The sequence below is a fragment of the Marmota flaviventris genome, chromosome 2 (genome assembly GCF_047511675.1).
Source record: "Marmota flaviventris isolate mMarFla1 chromosome 2, mMarFla1.hap1, whole genome shotgun sequence".
NCBI lineage: Eukaryota > Metazoa > Chordata > Mammalia > Rodentia > Sciuridae > Marmota > Marmota flaviventris.
Genome location: NC_092499.1, coordinates 117,828,942 through 117,852,049, shown reverse-complemented (window position 1 = coordinate 117,852,049; position 23,108 = coordinate 117,828,942). Strand labels below are relative to the sequence as shown.

General features: G+C 34.6%; 1 protein-coding gene across 1 annotated transcript in view; it reads right to left on the bottom strand.

The window, feature by feature from the left end:
• Arih1 (ariadne RBR E3 ubiquitin protein ligase 1) overlaps positions 1 to 23,108 on the bottom strand; it is a 120,861-nt gene that overhangs the window by 4,269 nt on the left and 93,484 nt on the right. Inside the window, exons 6-13 of the mRNA XM_027925737.3 lie at positions 17,174 to 17,240; positions 15,539 to 15,645; positions 12,705 to 12,747; positions 12,101 to 12,172; positions 8,443 to 8,573; positions 3,497 to 3,554; positions 1,646 to 1,906; positions 82 to 194 (exon numbers count right to left, since the gene is read on the bottom strand). Of these exons, the coding sequence (XP_027781538.1) occupies positions 82 to 194; positions 1,646 to 1,906; positions 3,497 to 3,554; positions 8,443 to 8,573; positions 12,101 to 12,172; positions 12,705 to 12,747; positions 15,539 to 15,645; positions 17,174 to 17,240 (852 nt within the window). The remainder of the gene's footprint in view (positions 1 to 81; positions 195 to 1,645; positions 1,907 to 3,496; positions 3,555 to 8,442; positions 8,574 to 12,100; positions 12,173 to 12,704; positions 12,748 to 15,538; positions 15,646 to 17,173; positions 17,241 to 23,108) is intronic.

Below are 23,108 nucleotides of genomic sequence, written 5' to 3'. Positions count from 1 at the left end.
TCACCATGTCAAATGTCACCATTAAGTACTCTAGACCAACACTAGCAGAAACTTTTACACAACAGCTATTAAAAATCTTACCTGTACTTATCTTGTACTTTTTGCTTTATATCCTGCAGAGAATCTTGGGAAATATCTCGTTCGAGGTAGCCCGAAAGCACCTCTGTGGCATTCTCTAGATCTGCTTGGTTATTCTGCAAGAAAAATAATACATAATAAATGTTGGTTTCAAACTAAAGCAAAAAGATAAACCAGTTTGGCTGCTTTGCTGACTATAGATCACTCTCAACACTGATACTTTCACCTATAATAATGTATTTTCTCTTTTCCAGAACAATTATTAAAATGTTAAAAAAAAAAAAAGCTAAAGATTTATCTTAGTGCCTCTGCAAGAATATTGATAACAATTAGAAAGAACTGAAAGTCTTCTGGAATCTTCTAAATCTGAGAGCTATTCTTTACTAAAAACTCAAAAGGAAACTTGAATAAAAAAACAGAACCCCATTTTGCTCACATTTTGCTGCAGCTATACCTTATCAGATATAGCTGATATACCTATTTCAAAAAAACAATGTATGGAAAATTTAAATTTTATTATCCTTTAGAACTATAGCTAGTTCAATACATGTTTCTTATCTAAATTCCCATCTGCTGGTCAGTATTATTGTCTATACATTTATGGGCATCAATATTTCATGCATCAATTTAATTTTTTAAAAATATTTATTTTTTAGTTGTAGTTGGACACAATACCTTTTTTTCAGTTATTTATTTTTATGTGGTACTGAGGATCACACCCAGGGTCTTGCACGTAAGGCGCGAGCTCTCTACCTCTAAGCCACAACCCCAGCCCCTCAAGCATCAGTTTTAAATGAGCATCTTTACCTGAAAAACCTTTACTGCAGAAAGCCCCCTTTTAGTCATTACTCTTCATAAAAGGTAACCACAATATTAAATTCTAATCCCACAGATTAGTCTAGTCTGAATAAAAGTTTCACTGAGAATTTATGAAGTGACAGGTGTACAAGCAAATTACCTGGATCCTTCACATTTAAATCTCATAATAATATACAAGAAAGGTAATATTCCCATTTTAAAAATAGAGAAATAAGAAGTTAAGTAATTTGCTCCAAAGCAACAGAGCCAAAAAGTGATAAAGACAAGTTTCAAATCTAGGGCTGATTTCAGAGTCTGTATACTACACATCAATTTTAATGTAGTTTAGTACAAAAAATAAAAATTTCTTATATTTTTCAATAAGTACTATGTTTATCAACATTGTCTGAAAGGATGGAAGTCTTTAAAAAACACACTCTCTCTCTCTCGAAATATAGATTTTTATGTGGTGCTGGTGCTCAAACCCAGAGCCTCACATGTGCTAGGCAAGAACTCTACCACTGAGATACAACTCCAGCCCAAAACTCTATACATTTTATATATGAAAGAGACCATATATAAAATGTATAGACTTTTATATATGAAAGGGCTGGAAATATGGCTCAGTTGGTAGAGTGCTTGCCTCACATGTACAAGGCCCTGGGTTCAATCCCCAGCACCAAAAAAAAAAAAAAAAAAAAAACAAAAAACAAGGAATCAGTCCTACAACACAAGGTGGTCTTTTTCCACATCCAGGAGCCATCCCTACCTCAAAGATAATGGACTGGTTATTCTTTTTGAGGTAGAAAGCGAAGACATAAGTGTACATGAGTGTGGCACGACACTGGCAGAGGACATCAACTGCTTTCTTCAGGAACTGCACCTCAATCCAGGACATGTTGTGCTGTTGCATCTCCTCCATTTTCTGCTTCACTTGAGCATATAGTTTGTGCTCAAAGCGTAGACTCTGCATGTGGTTCATATAGCGATTACAGTAGAACAGGTACCTCTGAAGAGCTGCTCTAGATCGCTGACCCATTAAGAAAAATAAAGGTTACATAATTACTACGCACAAAAGTTGGTATCAAACAATCTAGTACTCCCACATAATGGGAGTATAGCCAAAAGAACTAAAATCATGTTGAAGGGATATTTATACTTCCATGTTTTTTCAGCATTGTTCTAAAGAGCCAAGATATGGAACCAATTAAAATGTCTATTAATGAATGAATGGACAGAGAATATGTGGTATACACACATACAATGGAATATTACTCAATCTTAAAAAAAAAAAAGAAATCCTTTTTTTGTGTGTGTGACAAAGAGGATCAACTTGGAGAACGTTATGCTAAAGCTTGGCACAGAAAGACAATGCTGTATGATCTTACTTAGTTCAACTCACAGAGAGCATAAAGATAAATGATAAATGGTTAGCTGAGCAGGGGAGGAAAGGGGAATTATTGATCAATGGGTACAATTTCAGACAGGAGGACTAAGTTTTGATATCTATTGCACAGGAAGGAAGACTATAGTCTCTCTGCTAGTTAGTATGCAATGAATGTTTAAAATAAAATAATTAGTCTCTCAGCACTCAGAAGTCACATCTGGGTAGGTAAGCTTCCAAATTGGACAGTGGTAATAAAGAACATTTTCATTATTACAAAAAAAGTTCTATTGGATGGTACTGTTCTATAGCATGAAATAAGATGTAAAACTATCAAGAAGCAGATTTCTTTTTTCTTTGCAGTGCTGGGGATGAAAACCAAGGATATGGGTTTGATTCCCAGTATGCGGATTGGGCAGGGGTAGTAGTACAGTAACACTAAATTTTAAAAACACTGCCATACAGCAGCCCATCAACAGTCATTTCAGCAAACAACATATTTGCCAAACAAATCTTGAGTCTCACTGATTTTGTAGTTTTCTTAGTTTGTTTAGTTTGCATAGCTGCTAAGAGCATAAGAGTTTACAACTGGGATAATGCTTTTTAAGTAATTTTCTACTGAATATATTTAAGGTAATATTTAAATAAAATTCTACTGAATAAATTTAAATCAATATTGAAATTCAAAAATATTCTTGCCCTTTAAAGGACCTAAATATTGTGAAACTCTAAGAACAATAAGATAATAAAAACAAAAAAATAAGTGACATAATTGCCTACAAATAGCAGAAAGGCCATTTAACAATTGTTCTCTACTCTCCTTTCTGTTTGACACTAGTAATACCTGAAATTATGCAACTTGACTAATTAAAAGAAAGCCAAGAAATAATGTCCTTGATAGCATTTTTGGACAGGATTTCCTTTCTAAATATAAACAGATATCCTATATTTACTGGAGTGTCTATCCACAATTTGGCGGAGGGAGATTAGGACTTGAACCCAGGGGTTCCCTTTTCACTAAGCTACATCCCCAACCCTTTTAATTTTTTTAAAATTTTGAGATAGAGTCTTGCTAAGTTGCTTAGAGCCTCACTACGTTGCTGGAATTAAAGGCACGCACCACCACAACTGGCTTCCACAAATCCCTCGTTATTGAAAACTTCTGCTGCATCATTCCCCAATGAATATACAATGTGCATTCCTATTCAAATATTATCCTATTATAAATGTACTTACCTCCTGTGCATCTCTTGCTGCCTTTGCATCATCCTCATTATAGCGGTTACAGTTGTACCTTAAAGTAAATTAAGAGGATTCTATAAAGCCATAAGTCAATGAAAAGGAAATCAATCACAGAATTTTCTTTACTTCTTTTTTACAGAATTTAACCTTTATTTGTTTTTGTGTGGTGCTGAGGATCAAACCCAGTGCCTCACCCATGCTAGGCAAGGGCTCTACCACTGAGCTACAATCTCAGCCCTGAACCACAGAATTTTAACCCAGATTTAGAGATTATCTAGAACCAACATTCTCACTTACAACGGATGAACTAAGAAGTTATAATACCGAGGGTTCTATATTATTATAATAAAATTATTGGGCTACTCCGAGGTACTAGAAGGGTTGTTTAATGTCATACACTCCTACTGCTTGAATTCTCTCTATAATATTCAATCCATTCTCTATTCAGTAATAGGGAACTCTCTCCATCTTCTGAGGCACTGCGTTCCAAATCAGCTTATTCATTCATTTATTTTATTTACTTTTTGGTTGTAACTGGACACAATATCTTTATTTTATTTATTGATTGATTTTTATGTGGTGCTGAGGATCGAACCCAGGGCCTCCCACGTGCTAGGCTAGCACTCTACTGCTGAGCCACAATCCCAGCCCCTCAGCTTATTTATAATTATTAGAAAACACTGTTATCTAGAAGTTCCATTTACTATAAGTAGTTTCTAACTCCATTCTTATCTCCTAGGCCACCTGTTATTCAAGCCTAATACTTCTGATTTTCTAGAGTTATTCACCTTATCTGCCAATAATTGGCACCTACTCTGTAACAGACGCTGTGCTATGTGCTTTACATGCTATTATATAGTTAATTAAGTGCCACTTAAAACTGAAAGATACATTAAGTGTAAGAAAGAAAGGAGCATTCCCATAGAAGTCAGCTCAGAGTGGAGATAAGAAAGAGTGGCATGTCCTTTGTCTTGGTTACTACATCTCTTACTGGGGACCCTACATTCAGGGAGAGGCAGTTATTTATGAGTACTTACTAAATATCATGCATTTGGTTAAGGAGTGTAAATGCACTATCACATTTAATCCCCTCATACACCTTATAAAATATGTATTTCTGTCTTTATTGAACAGATAAAGGATTGTATTGGGTGCGGGTGGGGAGGGAATACTAGGGATTGAAACCATAGGCACTTTACCACTGAGCTACATCCCCAGCCCTTTTTATTTTTCACTTTGAGACAAGGTCTCACTAAGTTGCTTGGAGACTCCCTTAATTGCTGAGACTGACCTCAAACTTGTGATCTTCCTGCTTCAGCCTCCCAAGTTAATGGGATCACAGGTCTGTGTCATCGTATCTGGCTTAAGAATTACATTTAGAGAATAAGCAATACACACAAAGAAGAATTTCAGAGCTGGTAATTAAAACTTATACTTGCCTGTCAATGAATACTCATGGTCTTATCCAATGAGTATATTACCCACAAGCGAATGTCCTGTATTTAGAATCTTTTTTACTCCGAAGGGAGTTTTTTGCTTGTTTGTTTAAAAAAAAAAAAAACCCAACCCTTCCTCCTAAAGGAAGAGTTTTGAATTTAAATCATGTTAAATTGGAGCTGTTGTTCCAGCTTATCTAGATTTGCAGGGGAGGTGTGTAGAGGGATGTGCATGGGATTGAACTCAGGGCCTTGCACATGCTACAACCACTGAGTTATGCTCCCAGCTCCTTCAGGATATAACATTCAATGTATTTTCAATCTCTCTCTTAAGTTAGTCCAAAATGTATATGATTCATCTATTCAAGAAAATTACCAATAAAATTGACCAGAAAAGCAGTATGCACTTAATATATTTGGGAGGAGGGGGAGATAAGAAAGACAATGCCTTTCAGCAAGCTTTTAAAGCATTCCCCACCTATGTAAGACACAAATCCATCTTGTGTACTTAAAGCAGCCAATTTATCTCAAATATTCCTGCCTATATTCACTGATTTGGCCAAAACTTCTCAATCCATAATTAAATACCTTGCTGAAGCCTAGAAAACATCCTATATACTCCATCCTCCTATTTAAATCATTTTATACTGGAATTTAATATGAGACAAAAAATAAGTTATGCAGGGCTGGGGATGTGGCTCAAGCGGTAGCGCGCTCGCCTGGCATGCGTGCGGCCCGGGTTCGATCCTCAGCACCACATACAAACAAAGATGTTGTGTCCGCCAAAAACTAAAATAAATAAATAAATATTTTTTAAAAAAATAAGTTATGTAGTTCAGGTGTAATTTTTGGAATCAAATCACAAATATTAGAAATCTGGTATAACATTTTATCTGCTCCCAGTCTTTGATATATCTGTATTTTCCACAATTACTCAGAAATAATCAACTGAGCTCATCTTCAAGTTTCTGAAGTAACACAGACAACAATTCACTGAAGTCAGGAGATTTAATATTGATTTTCCCATCTTGATCATAATCCTTGCCCTCCGAGAATGAACACTCTATTCAACCTAACCTAAAGATAACTTCCCTTACCTATACTGGTCAACTATTAATATCTTGTCTATATACTGTATATTTTAAAAAGTAACTTAAAAAATATTTATTAGCCTCATCCCATTCTGGGCTTCACCCTGCCACCATGGTACAGATTTTAAGGCTAAAAAAGCAAATAATTAGCATTCATCTATATTTCTAACTCAAATAACTTTGGAATGATATATTGACAATTCTGAGGCACTTAAAGATGTAAATAGGAAATAAAATATCATGATTCACTTGCAATGTCAGCATGCATAAAGATAAGGCACAGCAGTATTTTCTGACACCTGTCCAGGTCATTATTCATTCTTCTATATCTAACATCTGTTTTATACCCTTTTCAGGTTTCAGTACAACATATTTTAAATCTGAGTGTGATTAGAGATGATATTACACAAACATATACATCTTTAATAACTCTTCTTCTTTACCCTCTTCCCTAATCCTTTTTTTTTTTTTACAAGAGCACAAGATAAATTTACTTTCTAAGAACAATCTAATCCTCCAGTATGCCTCCTCAAAATTTAGATAACCTGCCTGGCTATACCTGGAATACCCTTTCTTGGCTCGAGCAAATGCACAATTTCTTTACCCTCCCCAAATGATACAAAGTCTTTAGAATACTGCAGCTCGCTCGCTCGCTCTTTTAAACAACCCAATTTCTTTTTTTAAATTTTATTTATTTTTATGTGGTGCTGAGGATCAAGCCCAGTGCCTTATTCACTCAAGGTGAGTACTCTACCACTCAGTCACAACCCCAGCCCCAGAATACTTCATCTCTAATCATACACTTTTCACATAGTATGTTGACGACTTAAATTACAATGACAAAATTTCTTTACTGGAACTTAATCAGTCAAAAAAACTGGCAGAAGTTGTCTTAATGACAAATGTCATTGTCTTACGTTCACATCTTCTTTACTTTTTCTTGAACCTGCATCCACTTTCCTCCCATCTACTCTCTACAAAGTGCAAGAATTATGAGATAATGTATGTAAAGGGTTTTTTTTTTTTTTTTTTTTTGGTGTGTGTGTGTGTGGCGGGGTTTGCTAGCGATTGAACCCAGGGCCTTGTGCATGCGAGGCAGGTACTTTACCAATTGAGCTATATCCCCAGCCTTTGTAAAGCTCTTAATACAGAACCTTCTCATCTAAAAAAACAGTTTGAACTCTGTCACTCCCACTTAAAATTCTGTGATAACACCCAAATTACTAGGCTCCAGTGTCTTTCTGAACTCTTTTCCTATTCCCCACAGGGTCACAAACTCAAAAAGGCAAGTAACACAAATCAGTACAAATAGTGGGACGTTTGCACATTAAAACACTCAGAAGCATTTTCACTATTGTCAAAAAAGTGCTAGCTCCCATTTTTCTCAAAACTCAAGGCATCCACAGTCTAACTTTGACATTCCCAAATAAAAACTATGAATTGAGTAAAAGTATGTTTCACTTACTAAATGAAGAACAATGGTGCCATGTCACAAAGTTAGCACACTACATAAAAGAATTATGCATTTGTGGATTCGTCCAATTATATATTTAAAAAATATATATTTTTGGGAAAAATGCGTCTTTACTAAATATGTACAATTTTTTTTACTTGTCATTGTTCCCTAAACAATAAAACTATTTGTAGCATTTTCATTGCATTAGGCACTATATTATCATCTACAGATGATTTAAAATATATAGGATGACGTGTGCAGGTTTACACAAATACTGTAATATTTTTTATAAAGCACGTGAGCATCCCCAAATATGGATATCCACACAAGGGGTCCTGGAACCCAATTCCCAGAGGATGCCAAGGAACAGTTATATATGTAACTAGGGTTATTATCCTTCAGTCTTGTGGGGGAACATATCAAACTGAAAGGCAAAGACACTTACAAAAAGACTGCTTCCCAGTCTTAGGTGCTTGTTACCAAAGAGAAACATAGGTCTTAAGAAAATAAAAACATGGACTTTTGCTGGGCAATGCTACAATTTTTACAAGTTTTATATAAAATATTGGTCTAATGATGTCTGGGTTGGGTTTTCTCAAAAGCTCTTACTTACAATTATTGCCTAGAGAGACATTTGAGGTGATGAAAAAGTCACATCCTTTTCACATCATTCTCCCTTGTTCATGCTGCTCCTTTTGCCCTAAATGTATTTCCTACTATTTTTTCAACTAATGAGCTCTCAGCTCTTTTAAAAAGTTCATCTCAGTTGTTACCACCTCTGTGAAACATGCTCTGTGGATATTTTGTATATCTTTCTCTTGTGATACAGCTCACATATCAACTTTTGTTTATTTAGTTCCCAGGACAGTCAACTTGTTGAGATAGAAATATTACTCAAAATACGTGGCACATATCACATACTTATGTGAATATATTCTTCCATTTCCCCCAACCTACCAGGCAGATCCATGTGGTTCCCAAGGGCCAAGACACACCCAGCAAAACTCTGCTTTACAGTTCTGGTTACGACAGACCATGTGATTACAACCGCCATCCTTCTCAATTGTGACATGGCATTTGGGACATTCCTATGAAGAGAAACTATAAAGTTGGTGTCAATGCTACACTAGATTGTATTACTAACACTGAGGAGAAGCCTTGGTTTACTTATTGTAGTTAATACATGTAAAGCACTTAGAACAGTGTCAAACATTAATAAGTATTATTAAACATGAGTAGAACCAATCAATACTACTGAGTTTTAAAATACACAACAATTTATGGACACCGCCTACACACAAACCAAGTGCTAGCGATTGAATCAGGGGCAGACTACTAGTGAGTTACACCTCCAGCCCTTTTCATTTTGAGACAGGGTCTCACTAAGTTGCCCATGCTAGCCTCAAACTTGTGATCCTTCCTCAACCTCCTAAGTTGCTGTGATTTATAGGCATGTGCCATCACACCCAGTCTACAAATTTTTTAAGGAGGGGTTGAGCGACAAAAATACTTTAAGTACTTTCAGAAACCTAGTAACCGTTTTATGAAAAGTAAAATATTTTTTCCTGTAAATATATTCTCTAGTATCATCTAGAAATAATGATAGAGTATTTTCTTCCTTTATCCTATATCCCATGCACTGTTCTCAGTGCTTTGTATGCATCAACTCATAATCCTTATGGTAGTATTATTTTTATTTTCATTTGTGAGATGAAAAAACTATGGAAGAAAAAAACAATAAAGAACCTAGAGTTCTTGGTCACACAGGTAGGAAATGATAAAGTCAGGATCCATACCCAAGTAATCTGTCCTTGCCTGACAGGCAAGCAGGAAATTAGGACATGATTATTAATATAAAGTCATAATATATTTCCCAACTTTCTTTGGCCAAATACCTGTATTTTAAATTCTTTACAGTGTGACCCATTAACTATGCTACAGAGAAAAATATGAGATTGTCTTCTCCAACTTTGTTTCATTTTCTTAGTCTCTGGTAAACTGAAGTTTCAAATCTATCAGGCCTTTTTTGTTTCTGAAAAATCTAGGGGGTAAAAAAATCAATCTTACATTTTATTAAACCAAGAAAGTGGAAAATTTGTATTTTTTTTTTGTATTTGCATATTTATGTCCGATGACTTTAGCCCCCACATAAGGGAGGGCTGATCTATTTGTACAATTTGACCTTTTTCAAACAGACTGCACACTGCTGACAAACTATACTAATTTTAAGCAGGCCAATATGGCAATTTTTTATTATATATATTTTAGGTCAAAATTTTTAAATCATTCACTTAAGAAATTTTACATATTGCCAAAGAAGCAAATTTTAGGCATAAAATAGGTTTCATTCTACATTTCTTAAACAAATAGTATTAAGCCTTCAAAATATTAAGATACCAAGAAAGTCCACAAGTATGCCCAAGAAGCTAATAACAACAATACTTAAACCTTAAAATTTCTTAAACCTCTTGAGAGAAAAAAAATTTTCAGTTTTACTGCAGAACTACTGACTAATTAAATTTATTATTTATTACAAACTGACATTCTCCTTTGGTAATCTGCCTTATAGCTAAACCAAACATATCCAAGCCTATACTACCTATTTTAAAGTTCTTGGAGGCCAACAGTATCTCTCTAAACATAGAAAGAAGATGAATAATATTTAAACAAACAACTTAGTGAAAATATAGCTGCCCTCTTCTTCTAAACATTAACATAGGACACATTAAAGAATCTGGAATATTAACGAACATTTCTGATGGGTAACCCTTCAATTTTCAAAAAGAAATGCTTAACTAGGAAATTCTTTTAAAATAGCAATAGAAGTTACTACCTTCCTGACATCACAGTACATTTAACAAGATTTCCTTCATTGATGTGTAGTATGTTTACCATGATGGTTGGAAAGAACATAAAAATACTGATTGCTGCCATATATATCGTAAAGATTCAGGAAACTGTTTTATGTGACAAATCTCACTGTTTTAACTGCTAACGCTTTCTAGGAAAGAGAAACATATACTTGCACCATACATATAAGTATAAGCAAGGTGTATCCTTAAAAGTATGTGTTGATCACAGATCAAGCACAGTACAAAGCTATAACTAGTACTGGTCAAATAACTCAAGTTTTTATTTTTTAAGTAGAAAATTTTATTGTTCATTTTTAGTTGTTGATAGACCTTTATTTATTTATATGCGGTGCCGAGAACTGAACCCAGTGCCTCACACAAGCCAAACAAGTGTGCTACCACTGAGCCACAGTCACATCCCAAATAACTCAGGTTCTTTAAAGCACCATCTTTATAAGTAAAACAGACAATGAATCAATCATCTATCATTTTCATTACCCAAGTCGCTTACTATACAGCAAGACTGATTTAAATAAGATATAAATTTTTTTTAAAAAAATTACAAATATTTTTAGTTGTTGATGGACCTTTATTTTATTCATTTATTTATATGTGGTGCTGAGAATCTAATTCAGTGCCTCACATATGCTAGGGAAGCAAGCACTCACTCTACCACTAAGCCACAACCTCAGCCCAAGAATGAATCTTGGTACAATTTTTCTATTAAGAAACTAGCTGGGGACTGGGACTGTAGCTCGATGGTAGAGCGCCTGCCTTGCACGTGTGAGACACTGGGTTCGATCCTCAGCACCACATGAAAATAAATAAAGATATCTGTCCATCTACAACTAAAAAAAAAAAAAAGAAAAAAGAAAGAAACTAGCTGTGTACACAGTTTGGATACAAATGTGAATTTATTATTTATAAGAGGAGTGCTAAAAATTAATTTCATTTTTAAGATATTGGGTCTGGTGTTAACAAAGTGGTTTAGGGTAATACAGAGATGAATTTTGAAACTAGAACCATAAGCAATGTACTTTAAAAAAAAAAAAGGCTGAACTATATATCCCCTTTCCCCCACTGTTTTTGTTTTGTTTTGTTTTTAATTGATACAGGGTTTTGCTATGTTACCCAGGCTAACCTCAAACTTGGTGATCCTCTTGTCTCGATCCTACCAAGTAGCTAAGATTACGGGTGTACACCTGGCTATTCAGAGGCAAATCTTTTGCTAAGTCATAATTCATAAATTTAACCCGAAGTAGACTTGGAGAGACTGTTTTATTAACCTAGTTCAATTATATAATAAAAACTTAATGGATCCTCAATTACTCTGCTCAAATCCTGCCCCTAATTAATAAGTTCTAAAAAGTAAAACTGAGGATTTAAGGAAGAAATGTAAATTAGTCTAATAAGACTCAAGCTAGGTAGAGTGCACTTCTACATACAATACACCTATATATTAAAGGCCAGTCAAGAATAAATTCCAGACAAGAAAAATTCACAGCTTTTTCTTCAAAGGAAACAAATGCTTTTTACAATAAAAGAAAACTAAAGCTGAGTAACTCTGTACACTCAGTATAATACTCAATACTTTAAAATAAAGGGAAATTATTAATAGATAATGATTCTTTCGGGGGGTGCTTGATGGAGATGAAAAAGTGTCACAAGGCTGTTAACTAGGTAAATTTATAGCTTTTGCCAATGCTGATACATGTATCCTTATCACTTTCATTACGAACAGTTACTAAAGAAAAAGCACCAACCTTTGTGTTGGCTGCAATCCAATTGGAGGTTTCACTGTCATCATCACACTTTTTAATCCACTTCTTTAACCACTGTTTGAAAACAATAACTGTTAGAGTTTTTAAAAAGGTTTTAAAAAAGCAGAGAAAATTCCTTCGGCACTTAATTAAAGCCACGTTTAAATGTAAAAGTCAAAGAACAAGATTATCACTAGACTTACTTTCTCCTGAACCAGGGAAATCTTATAACTGTAATATCTACTGTACAAATCAACCAAAGGAGGATTTTTCAAACTGTATAAAATCAACCAAAGGAGGATTTTTCTCTAGCACCAACTGAGTGGGAAGTATAGAGCTTAAAAAAAAGTTGAGCTACAAGGAGTGCTATTCCCCTAATAACAAATCCTACTGAACGGTGCCTTAACCACAACTACGGTAATAATAATGAACTACCTAGATTTTTCCCAAGGAATATTCCCTGAATACTTGCAATAATCACTTGAAATAAAAAGTTCACAAAAAATTTTTCTATTTATCAACAAATAACAAAGTCACTGGCTTTTATTTCCATCAAGGCATAAAAACAAATCATCCCATTATTTAAAAATGAAAATGTCTAACTCACCTTACATTTAACAGGATCATGCCAATTTTCTCCACAGTTAAAGCTGTTAGGTGACACAAAGAATTAAAAGAATGAAGTCCTACTAACCCTTACCCTTACAAACCACCCACCCATCTGATGCTTTTTAGTTTCAATTTCTAGTCACTGGCAAACAAAAGGGCAGGGACCATGATTTTATAGTAAATTACTTGGGAATTCAGTATGTATCAGGACTATCATGTAGTGATTACGCAAACATGTGTGAAATGAAGAACAAGCAGACAATGCATTGATGACAATTTCTTAACAGTTGTTGCTAGGGTACTGCAGACTGTACTGAGAAGTTTCAACTAATGCCATATCAGAATGTATTCAATTTTTCTTAGCACCCCGAATGAAGAGTCTTGTATAGGTCAATTATATTTAGGAAACGAACAAGCACATCTTTGTGTAACTTTAGATATTATCAATATCACAGAAAAAGAAATGGTACCTGGCCTAGGTATAAAATATGACTAAATATTCTCTAAGTGTAAACACAGACACAGACAGACAGACAACACACACACACACACACACACACACACACACACAAGATTAAATTTTGGAACTAGAATCATGAGCAATGTACTTCAAAACAAAAAGCCAAGAGCCTCATTCAGCCACCCTGCCCTGCCCCGCTTTTTTCATTTTTTAAATTTTGAGACAGGTCTCACTAAGTTGCCCAGGCAATTAATTTTTCTAAATATTTATTTTATAGTTGGACACAATACCTTAACTTTATTTATTTTTTTATGTGGTGCTGAGGATTGAACCCAGGGCCTCGCATGTGCTAGGCAAGCGCTCTACTGCTGAGCCACAACCCCAGCCTCCCCAGGTAATTATTAAGTTCATTGATAATTCATTTCTGCTTTTTAGGCTAATGGTACATGCAGCATTTATGAAATAAGGGCAAAGAGGTTATAATAAATTAAGAACAAACACAAATGTTTATGAAAAACTAACCACGATACGGTTGATTAATGAGCTAATCCTATAATTTAGGAATACCAAAAATTCTTTTTGTCAAACAAAGGAATTTATCTATGTTGGGTATACCGGCAGTTTTGAGAATATTTATCATTAATGCATAAATCTAATTCTATATCTGTATTGAGGAAAAAACATAAAGGTAAGGAATACCAACAAAATGCCTATTTCCCAACTCCAGAGGCTCTTGGTTTGATTGCCTTTTCACTCCTACTAAAGAGCTTCATAGGAATGGAAGATCATCTAGCCTTCCTTCTTGCTATGGTTCAAATGTTCTGCTGACTACGTCATGAGGGCTGCTGTTATGAACAGATCTGGTGCCCTTATAAAAGGTCTCAAAGAGATACAAGGATACATCAAGAAAGGTACCATCTATGAACAGACAGTGGGCCCTCACTGCACAACAAATCTGCTGGCATCTTGACCTGGGATTTTCCCAGCCTGCATAACTATGAGAACTAAATTTCTGTTGTTTATAAGCTCACCCGGTTTATGGCATTTTGTCACAGCAGCCGGAACAGATTAAGACATAAAATTAGTACTGTGAAGTGGGGTTGCCATTTTATCAAAACCCTAAATGTAGAAGCTTATTTGGAAGTGGGGAAGGGGTAGTGTTTGGAGGTACATGCTAGAAAGAAAAACATTATTAGGGGTGATTTTGGTGAGGGCTCAGAAAGAAGTGTAAAAAAAGCTTCACCCATCTCAGAAACACCTAAGTGGTAGTGAATAGAATGTTGTCTGAAATACGGCCAATAAAGGCCATTCTGATGCGGTCTCAGAAGAAAATGAGAAACACCCTGTTGCAAACTAGAGGCAAGGCCATCCTTGCTATAAAGCAATATAGATAAGCCTGTTAAGGAATTCCAAAAGATACTAAAACACTCTTTAATATGGGTATCAGAAATTTCTGGTAAGTGGGCAATTTTCATGAAATGCAAGAAAACCATATGTGTTTCTACTTGGGAAAGGTGTTTAGATGCTACAATAAAGTTTAAGATAAGTTAATGCATATACATGGGATTCCTCTACAATCCAGAGGCTGAAACATATGCTACAGAACTCCAAAGGCTCTGGTTATAAATAAAGCTGGACATTGGAAAACTCTTAGCAGTTAAAACCACCAAATTCACCTGAAATTTTTCATTATATGAATAGTATTAATACTTGTCTGGGTGAAGAAAAAGTTTAAAAAGACTTGTGTAATGTGTTTGCTAAAATGGGATAATCTCTGAAAGTATAGTAAGAGCCTTATAGAACTCAACCTAATTTGATTTAAAAAAAAGAAAAGAACTAAAGTTCCTTGTTCAGATCTCTAAGTTTGCTCCCATATAAGTTACAGTGAGGCATAAAGGAAAATGAGAGTATAACTGCATTTTTATCCCATGAAAAACAGTCACAGGGTTAGAACATCAAAGACAGAGAAAACATTATTCAAGATGTGAGTTTTCCATTTAATTCTTCATATATATATATATATATATATATATATATATATATATATATATATATATATATGATGTAGATGGACACAATACCTTTATTTTATTCATTTATTTTTATGTCATGTTGACAATGGAATCCAGTGCCTCACATGTTAGGCAAGCACTCTACCACTGAGCCACACAACTATAACCCTCCATGTAATTCTTACTTATAAATAAATAAATAAATACATACACACACACACACACATACACACACACGCTATTTTTAACCAACATCACTCATTTCCCTGACTATAGTAAATTTTTTCCTACTATTTTATAACCAAGAATTTTTTAAAAAGCTACATGCTCTACCTTCCATTTAGAAAATCATTTGCTTACCAAAATTGACGCCCACATTTGCAGCGAACAGGTTTAGCATCAGGATATTGAACTTTAACAACATGGTGGCAATCTGGGGCAGGACACCACTTTAACAGTCGATTGCACTAAAATGCAAGTAAGAAAACTTAAAATGACAGCAAATTAAATAATCATGCAAAATCTCCTCACACACTTATTGCGAGGAGTAAAGAACAGATGATGATAGAAGCATACAAAAACCTGCTATGGTCTTCCATGGCAATCTTACAGATACACTGTTTGCTCAAGATTATTAATCCCTTAAAGACCTAGTTTTATGAAATACACAAACTACCTTCTTATTTTATTTGCAAAATCCCACTGAGAAATTTTTAAAGTATTCATTATGTGATTATAAAAAATAGTTTACTTATGATTGTACTTCAGGGAAATTTTCATGAAATGCAAGAAAACTATATGTGTTTCTACTTGGGGAAGGTGTTTAGAGGCTACAATAAAGTTTAAGATAAGTTAATGCATATATATGTGATTCCTCCTAAAGTTAGTTACTAAACAACAGGGCAAGTCCGCTTTTTGGTTCTTCAAAAGGAAATATACCTACTTCTTTTATTTATTTACTTATTTACTTATTTGGTAGTGCTGGGGATTAAACCCAGGGCCTCACAGTCTAGAGAAGTGTTCTGCCACTAAGCCATACCTCAGCCTGGAAATATAACATTAAAAGTATTTTTGTTAGGGAAAAAAAACATGGCTCAAAGCAATATTATGCACTCGATTCCAAACTACACTGAAGCTGGGCAAGGTGGGGCATATGCCTGTAATCCTAGCTACTCAGGAGACTTCAGACAGAAGAATTACAAATTCAAAGATAGTCTTGGGAACTTAGCAAGATCCTGTCTCAAAATAATATATAAAAAGTTCTGAGGGTGTAGCTCACTGGCAGTAGGTCATTAGATTCAATTTCTTATCCTATCAACAAAACCAAAAAACTGAACATTTCAAGAAATATGCTATTTCTAAAAGGTGCCATTTTCCAATTTACCCCGTAACAGAAATAATAACTATTTTCTAGAAGTCCATTAATGCTTTCTGTAGCAAATATTCAATCGTGCAATGGTAGCAGAAAAGCAGTCATAAAACAAATGGCTATAGACTTGTACTAATAAATCTTTATTTACAAACACAGGCAGGCCATAATTCACCAACCTCTGCTCTAAGAAAGAAATATGACAAAAGAAAATAGTGTTCATTATTATTAAATTTAGTTAATGGGACCTAAAACAAATACAGAAATAGTGTTAGAATCCCAAAGAAGATTAAACATGACATAATTAATCATCTACTGAAATTCTCTATAAGGGATAAAGAAGAATATTGTAAAAATTTTAATTTCAAAGCTCAAGATCTATGAAGAGAGATCTACTTATTGGATTGTCATACCCTTTGAGAATAAAGATGCTTGGCTGTAGTTTGTAAATATGGTATAAATGCTTCTTATTTTCAATGGGTTGTATGTTTGCTTGTTTTCTTGGGTGCTGTGTACCAAACCAAGCACCTCACCAATGAAAGGTATATACTCTGAGCTACATCCCCACAGTGTAAGTTTATAAAAGTAATATCTATTTTAATAAATAGAATTCTGATTTCACTTACCTCTACAAAGCTATTTGTTATTAAATGCTGATACTTTAATTTAACTTTTGAATCTGTTATCAGGCGCCTGAAACCAAGAATAAAAACAATTAGGAAGTTTTTAGCCAACAGTATTTTCCATATTTATAACATATAATTTAAAAAACTGTTTATGCTATGGTAATCAAAACTATCCTACATGGAAGACACTGAACTACACTTACGCTATCAACAAATCTAACTCATCAAAATAATTTCCAACTTTCTACAGTTTAGACAGTTTTTTCATGTTTCTTATAGTCTAAATATTCTGTGTCTTTACACCAAGTGTGTATTATAAACCTAAAGACTTACCTACCAACTATTGCCAAGTTAAGCTCACTTCAGAGACTTCTGACTCTGATATTATCATGCCTTAACACAGCAATTCTTGGTAACTTTCCTTTAGATCCCCACCCAAACTGGTGTGTGAAATAAGGCAGATGTTGAGAGGAATGTTAAGGAATGAATTTGCATTTTGTGATACCTAAACTTTATATAATTTTTAGAGTCTTTTTCATTTGGGAATTTTTTGCCATTTATTGGAAATATTTACTGACTGCAAACTGGCTTCCTTTGTCCACCCTGAACACTTTATAATTCACAACTATTTCTATGACTCACAACAGAAGCCCATAAAAGTGAGAAACCCTGAAACTTTAGTTTAGTTTTATGGTAAAGACCCTTCTGAATGTGTTACAAGAAAATGATGTTGAAGTGGGATGGACACAGGGAATGGGGAAGATAACTACTGATGAGGCCAAGAAGAACTATATTGAACATGCATGGGGCCTACCCCACTGAAGTTTTTTAAATGAAAGGACAAGTCTGGTTTCACCTAATTCTTAAGCTTCATATCTTTTTACTCTGCCCTTCCATAAGATCGTACCCTGTACTATGCCATTTTTTTTAAACTCCTGTCATCTATATTCTTATATTTCCTGAAAATTAACAAGTACAACTCTTCCTCAGAGGTATCGCTTAAGTCTGCCTCCCTTGGAAATGAAAGCGGAGAATGCCATGATGGGGTTCTGAGGTGGGACAGACCATGTTTAAGTAACGACTTCATAACACCCTAGCTATGAATTTGAGGATTAGTCCTTTGAACTCTTTATGTTCCTCAGCTTACTAAATCTTCAAAACAGCAGAAATGAAAAGTTGTGAGTGCCTGGCAAATAGTAAGCACCAAATAAATACTAATTGCTATATTATTATATTACTTCAATCAGTTGAAATATATTATTATTCACTCAAGGAAGCCTTTCCTGATAATTCACCACACCAGTCTAGATGTGGAACCCCTCTTAGTTTGCCTGGCATCTAAAACCTTTCCTTTATAGAACTCATTTTAATTTTAGACAGTTATCTATATAATCACTTGCTTGATACCTTCCTGCTTACTTATACCCCAAAAATAAGCCCCACGAAAGGATCTTCTGTATTCAGCATGGTGCCTGGCCTAAAGAACGTGTTCATTTCTTAAATGGGCAAATTATATTCACAGAGGTTGAAGATGAGATCTAAAAATAATTAATATATTTGATAGTTCCTCACACAGTTAAACACAGCATTACCATATGACCCAGCAAATGATCTCCTAGGTATATATCAGGCCTTTATCAAAAAGTTGCAAACAACGTTCATATTTTCATACAACAAAAATATTCTCAAAAAAAGTGAAAATATCCACATAATAGAACATTATTCACCAATAAAAATAAATGAAAAACTAATTCATATTTCAACATGGATGAACCTTGAAAACACTAGCTGAAAGAAGCAAGTCACCAAAGACCACATATTATGATTCCATTTATATGAAATGTCCAGAATAGACAAATGTAGAGAGACAGAAAACTGGTAAGTGGTGGCTAGGAGAGGAGAGAATGGTTGAACGAATATTTTTCCATGAAAATATTCCGGAATTAGGTAGTAATGATGGTTCTACCACACTACTAAAGCACTAAAAGTCCCTTAATTATATAACTTAAAATAATTAAAATGGTGACAATGTCACATGAATTTCACATCAATAAAAATAAATAAAGGAAACATGAAACCTGAAGTTAGATGCTCAGGTTCGCAAACAAACATAATGTACATCTATCACTCACTATTTCTCTGACCTAAAAAATTCCAATGATTTTCTCTTTTGGTGCTGGGGATTGAAGCCAGGGGAACATTACCACTGAGCTAAATCCCAGTCCTTTTTATTTTTTGAGACAGGGGCTCACTAAATTGCTTAAGATCTCTCTAAGCAATTGAAAGTGTAGATGTGTGCCACTGCACCTGACTTCTAATGATTTTTTACAGCTGACCCTAGTTTAAGAAGTAGCTGTCTAAATCTGGCATGGCCACAACTAGGATCTGTTAGAGTAAAGGTCAGTCAGTTATTAGTTTATGTTGACGGTGAAGACAATGATCTGTTTTACTTATGTTGAATTATAGTGCCAATACTCCTAATGGAATGCAGCTATCAGGTAAACAAAATAATCTCTAGTGAAAACTTATTACACCGATGAGCAACGTCAGATGCATTTTACCACATTTGAGTTTGGCAATAATTCACTTTAACAAATGAGGTTAAAAAGAGAGCTATGATTTATTTTACTTTTTTGCTTCCAGGGATTGATCCCAGGAGCATTTAACCACTTACCCACAATCCCCAGCCCTTTTTATTCATGCACTCATTCACTCACTCACTCATTCATTCATTCATTTATTCATTTTATGTTGAGACAGAGTCTTGCTGAGTTGCTAAGGGCCTAACCAAGTTGCTGAGGATGCCTGTAACTTGAGATCCTCCTACCTCAGCCTCCAGAACCCCTGGGGGAAAAAAATCACTTAAAAACAAACAAACAAAAACAATTATTTTATTTACTTATTTTTATGTGGTGCTAAGGATCAAACCCAGTGGCTCCCACAAGCTAGGCAAGCACTCCACCATTGAGCTACAGCCCCAGCCTCACAAAATCACGTTTAATGGTTACACTACATTACATTTTCCCCCACTATTGGGCCTTTGGGTTATGAATTATGACAATGTGATTACCATCTTTATAAAAAAATCTTTGTTAATTTTTATTATAAAAATCAATGACATTTAATATTATCTAAATTTTATTTAATCACAAAGGTGAAAATTATCTTATCGTCATTCCTATCCCATCTCTTTTGTTTCTACCCCATATTTAAACTTGACTCTAACTTGAAAATATATCCAAAATCCAAACCATTTATTGTCATGTCTTCTGCTACCATTCTGATTCAAACTACCACCATCTCTTGCCTAGACTATGTAACAGTCTTCCATCTAATCTCTCTGTTCCCATTTATAGTCTTTTCTTTTGTCTCAAACATCAGCAATCAACGCAATCCTCTGCTCAAAACATCTTCATGGCCAAATGAAATAAGTAGAATAAAAGCCAAAGAACATACATCAGTCACCACAGAATCTACTTCATACTCCCTCCCCAACTCTTCCCTGCCTCCCTTCACTCTGCACATTTTTAATTACAGTTCAACAACATAAAAGTTTAAAATTACTAATGCTTATCAGTAATTTATTCCATCTATATTTAACTTTACTAAGCACCAAAACCTGACCTATTATTTTATTTTACATTTCTATAAGACCTGGAAATTATTTGTGGGAACACAAATGTTATCAAAGGATTCTCCATAAATAAATGAACACAACTTAGGCCAGGAATAGCAATACACGCCAGCTATTCAGGAGGCTAAGGCAGGAGGATCACAAGTTCTAGGCAGCCTCCACAGCTTAGAGAGCATTGGGGATATAGCTCAGTGGTAGAGCACCTGTAAGTTCAATCCCCAGTACCGCCCTCACCCCGCAAAATATCCTCAAAGCCACTACAGGTAAATATGCCTACATACCCATCAGAAAGGCTAAAATTTTTTGAGACAGATGACTCATCTATAGCTAGGAGGGTGGGAACCACTTTGGAAAACAGTGGCAGTATATATTCAAGTTAAAAATCTCACTCCTGAACACATACCCTAAAAAAATCAATGGATATCTGCTAGAAGACATAGGAATGTTCTTTGTAGTTTTTTTCACAATAGCTAAAACCAAACAGATCAGTCAAAAAACTCCAAGCATCTATTATTAGAAAATTGAAATATTATAGAGTAATAATAATAATAACAAAACAAAACACATGTAGCTAACAACATGCACAACCATCAAAAATATTCACAAAAGAACACACGCAACACAATTCCATTTCGATGATGTTCAAGAACAGGCAAAACTAACTGATGGCAACAAAAGTCAGGATAAGTAGCCAAGGTAAGATGAATACTGACTAGGAAAGGGCATAAGGATAAAGATACTGAGTACTGCGAAAGTTGTATACCCTGATCTGGGTGGTAGGACTTAACAAAAAAACAAAACAAAAAATGAAATGAAAATCAATATGGAGCAAATTGGGCTAATAATTAAATAAGAACAATGTTTTCCCTGTGAAATGCAATTAACACACATATTGAAATGTAGTTTCTTTCCTAATGGCAAGAACTATATGACTGCACTTAATTACTAAGGATCCTGGTAGCTTCAAAACTTATTTGTGATTTTTAAGATACTGACAGAATGTAAAACATAATCATCTGACTTGAGGCTTGAAACAGCACAGACTTAAAGAATTCCATTTATTTCTCTTTAGGCCCCCAAAACTATTTGGTTCTCAATTAATATTTATATAGTTATGTTTTTATAAATGTATTTGTTTATAATTTTCTGATCAATAGAATGATGGCACCAATTTCCTCACCTCACATAGTTAGAAGTTAAAATGTACTGCTTAAAATTGACAGAGCAGGGACTGGGCACTTGCCTAGCACCTGTGAGGCCCTGGGTTTGATTCTCAGTACCACACATAAATAAATAAATGTCTATTGTCAACTAAAAAAATACATTAAAAAATTAATAGAACAGGAAATACACTGATAAATAGCATCTAAGTTTATATTATTTAATTTTTAAAAAGACCAGTATTGATTGCCTTTTTCACGAGTGAGAAACTAACCAATAGAATTATGTATTTTCTATGCTATGATCTTAATAGCCATTTGTAAAAAACTATCAGTTTAAAGCCTTTTTTTGCTTATGCAAAACAGGAGCAATTATCACTAAGCTATACCACCAGCCCCAGAAAAAGCATTTTAAAAAGTAATGGGCAGGGATGGCGATGTAGTTGAGTTGTACAGTGTTTGCCAAGTGTGTTTTAGGCCCTGGATTCCATCCCAAGCACCACAGAGTGGAAAAAAGCAATGGGCATAATTCTTCTAGAAGTGAGTTTCTGCCTTCATCTGTTTCTAACACCCGTACATGAAAAACCAATACACTACTTGAAGATCTTGAAAGACTTTATAGATAACAAATTTACCTTTAGTAGAGGAGCTATATAGAAACTTAGGTCCTAAATAAGTAAATGAAAAAAAAAGAAAAACAACAAAAAACAACCAACTAACTACTAAGATAAACAGAAACATTTACTTAGTCACAAGTGATATATACTTCAGAGAATTTTTACTAATCTCATGAAAGTATAAGGACAAATCTTGTGACAAAAAGTTCTCAAAGCATGATGTTACTTTTATGAAGCCATTGTGTAGAGAAGCCCCACTTAGTCCAATACCCTTGATGGCATGATATTACAGCACAAATTAATCACTGAGGCTTTCAATGATGTCATATGTTTATGAAGGCAAAGGAGAATAAGTGATTGTGTTACTGTTACATGTATTCAAAGATACATGACTATTAAATGCCAGTACCTAAGAAGCACACAAAAAAAGAAATTTCAGCTGGGTGTGGTGGTACACACCTAAAATCCCAGAGGTCTGGGAGGATGAGGCAGGAAGATCACAAGTTTAAGGCCAGCCTCAGTGA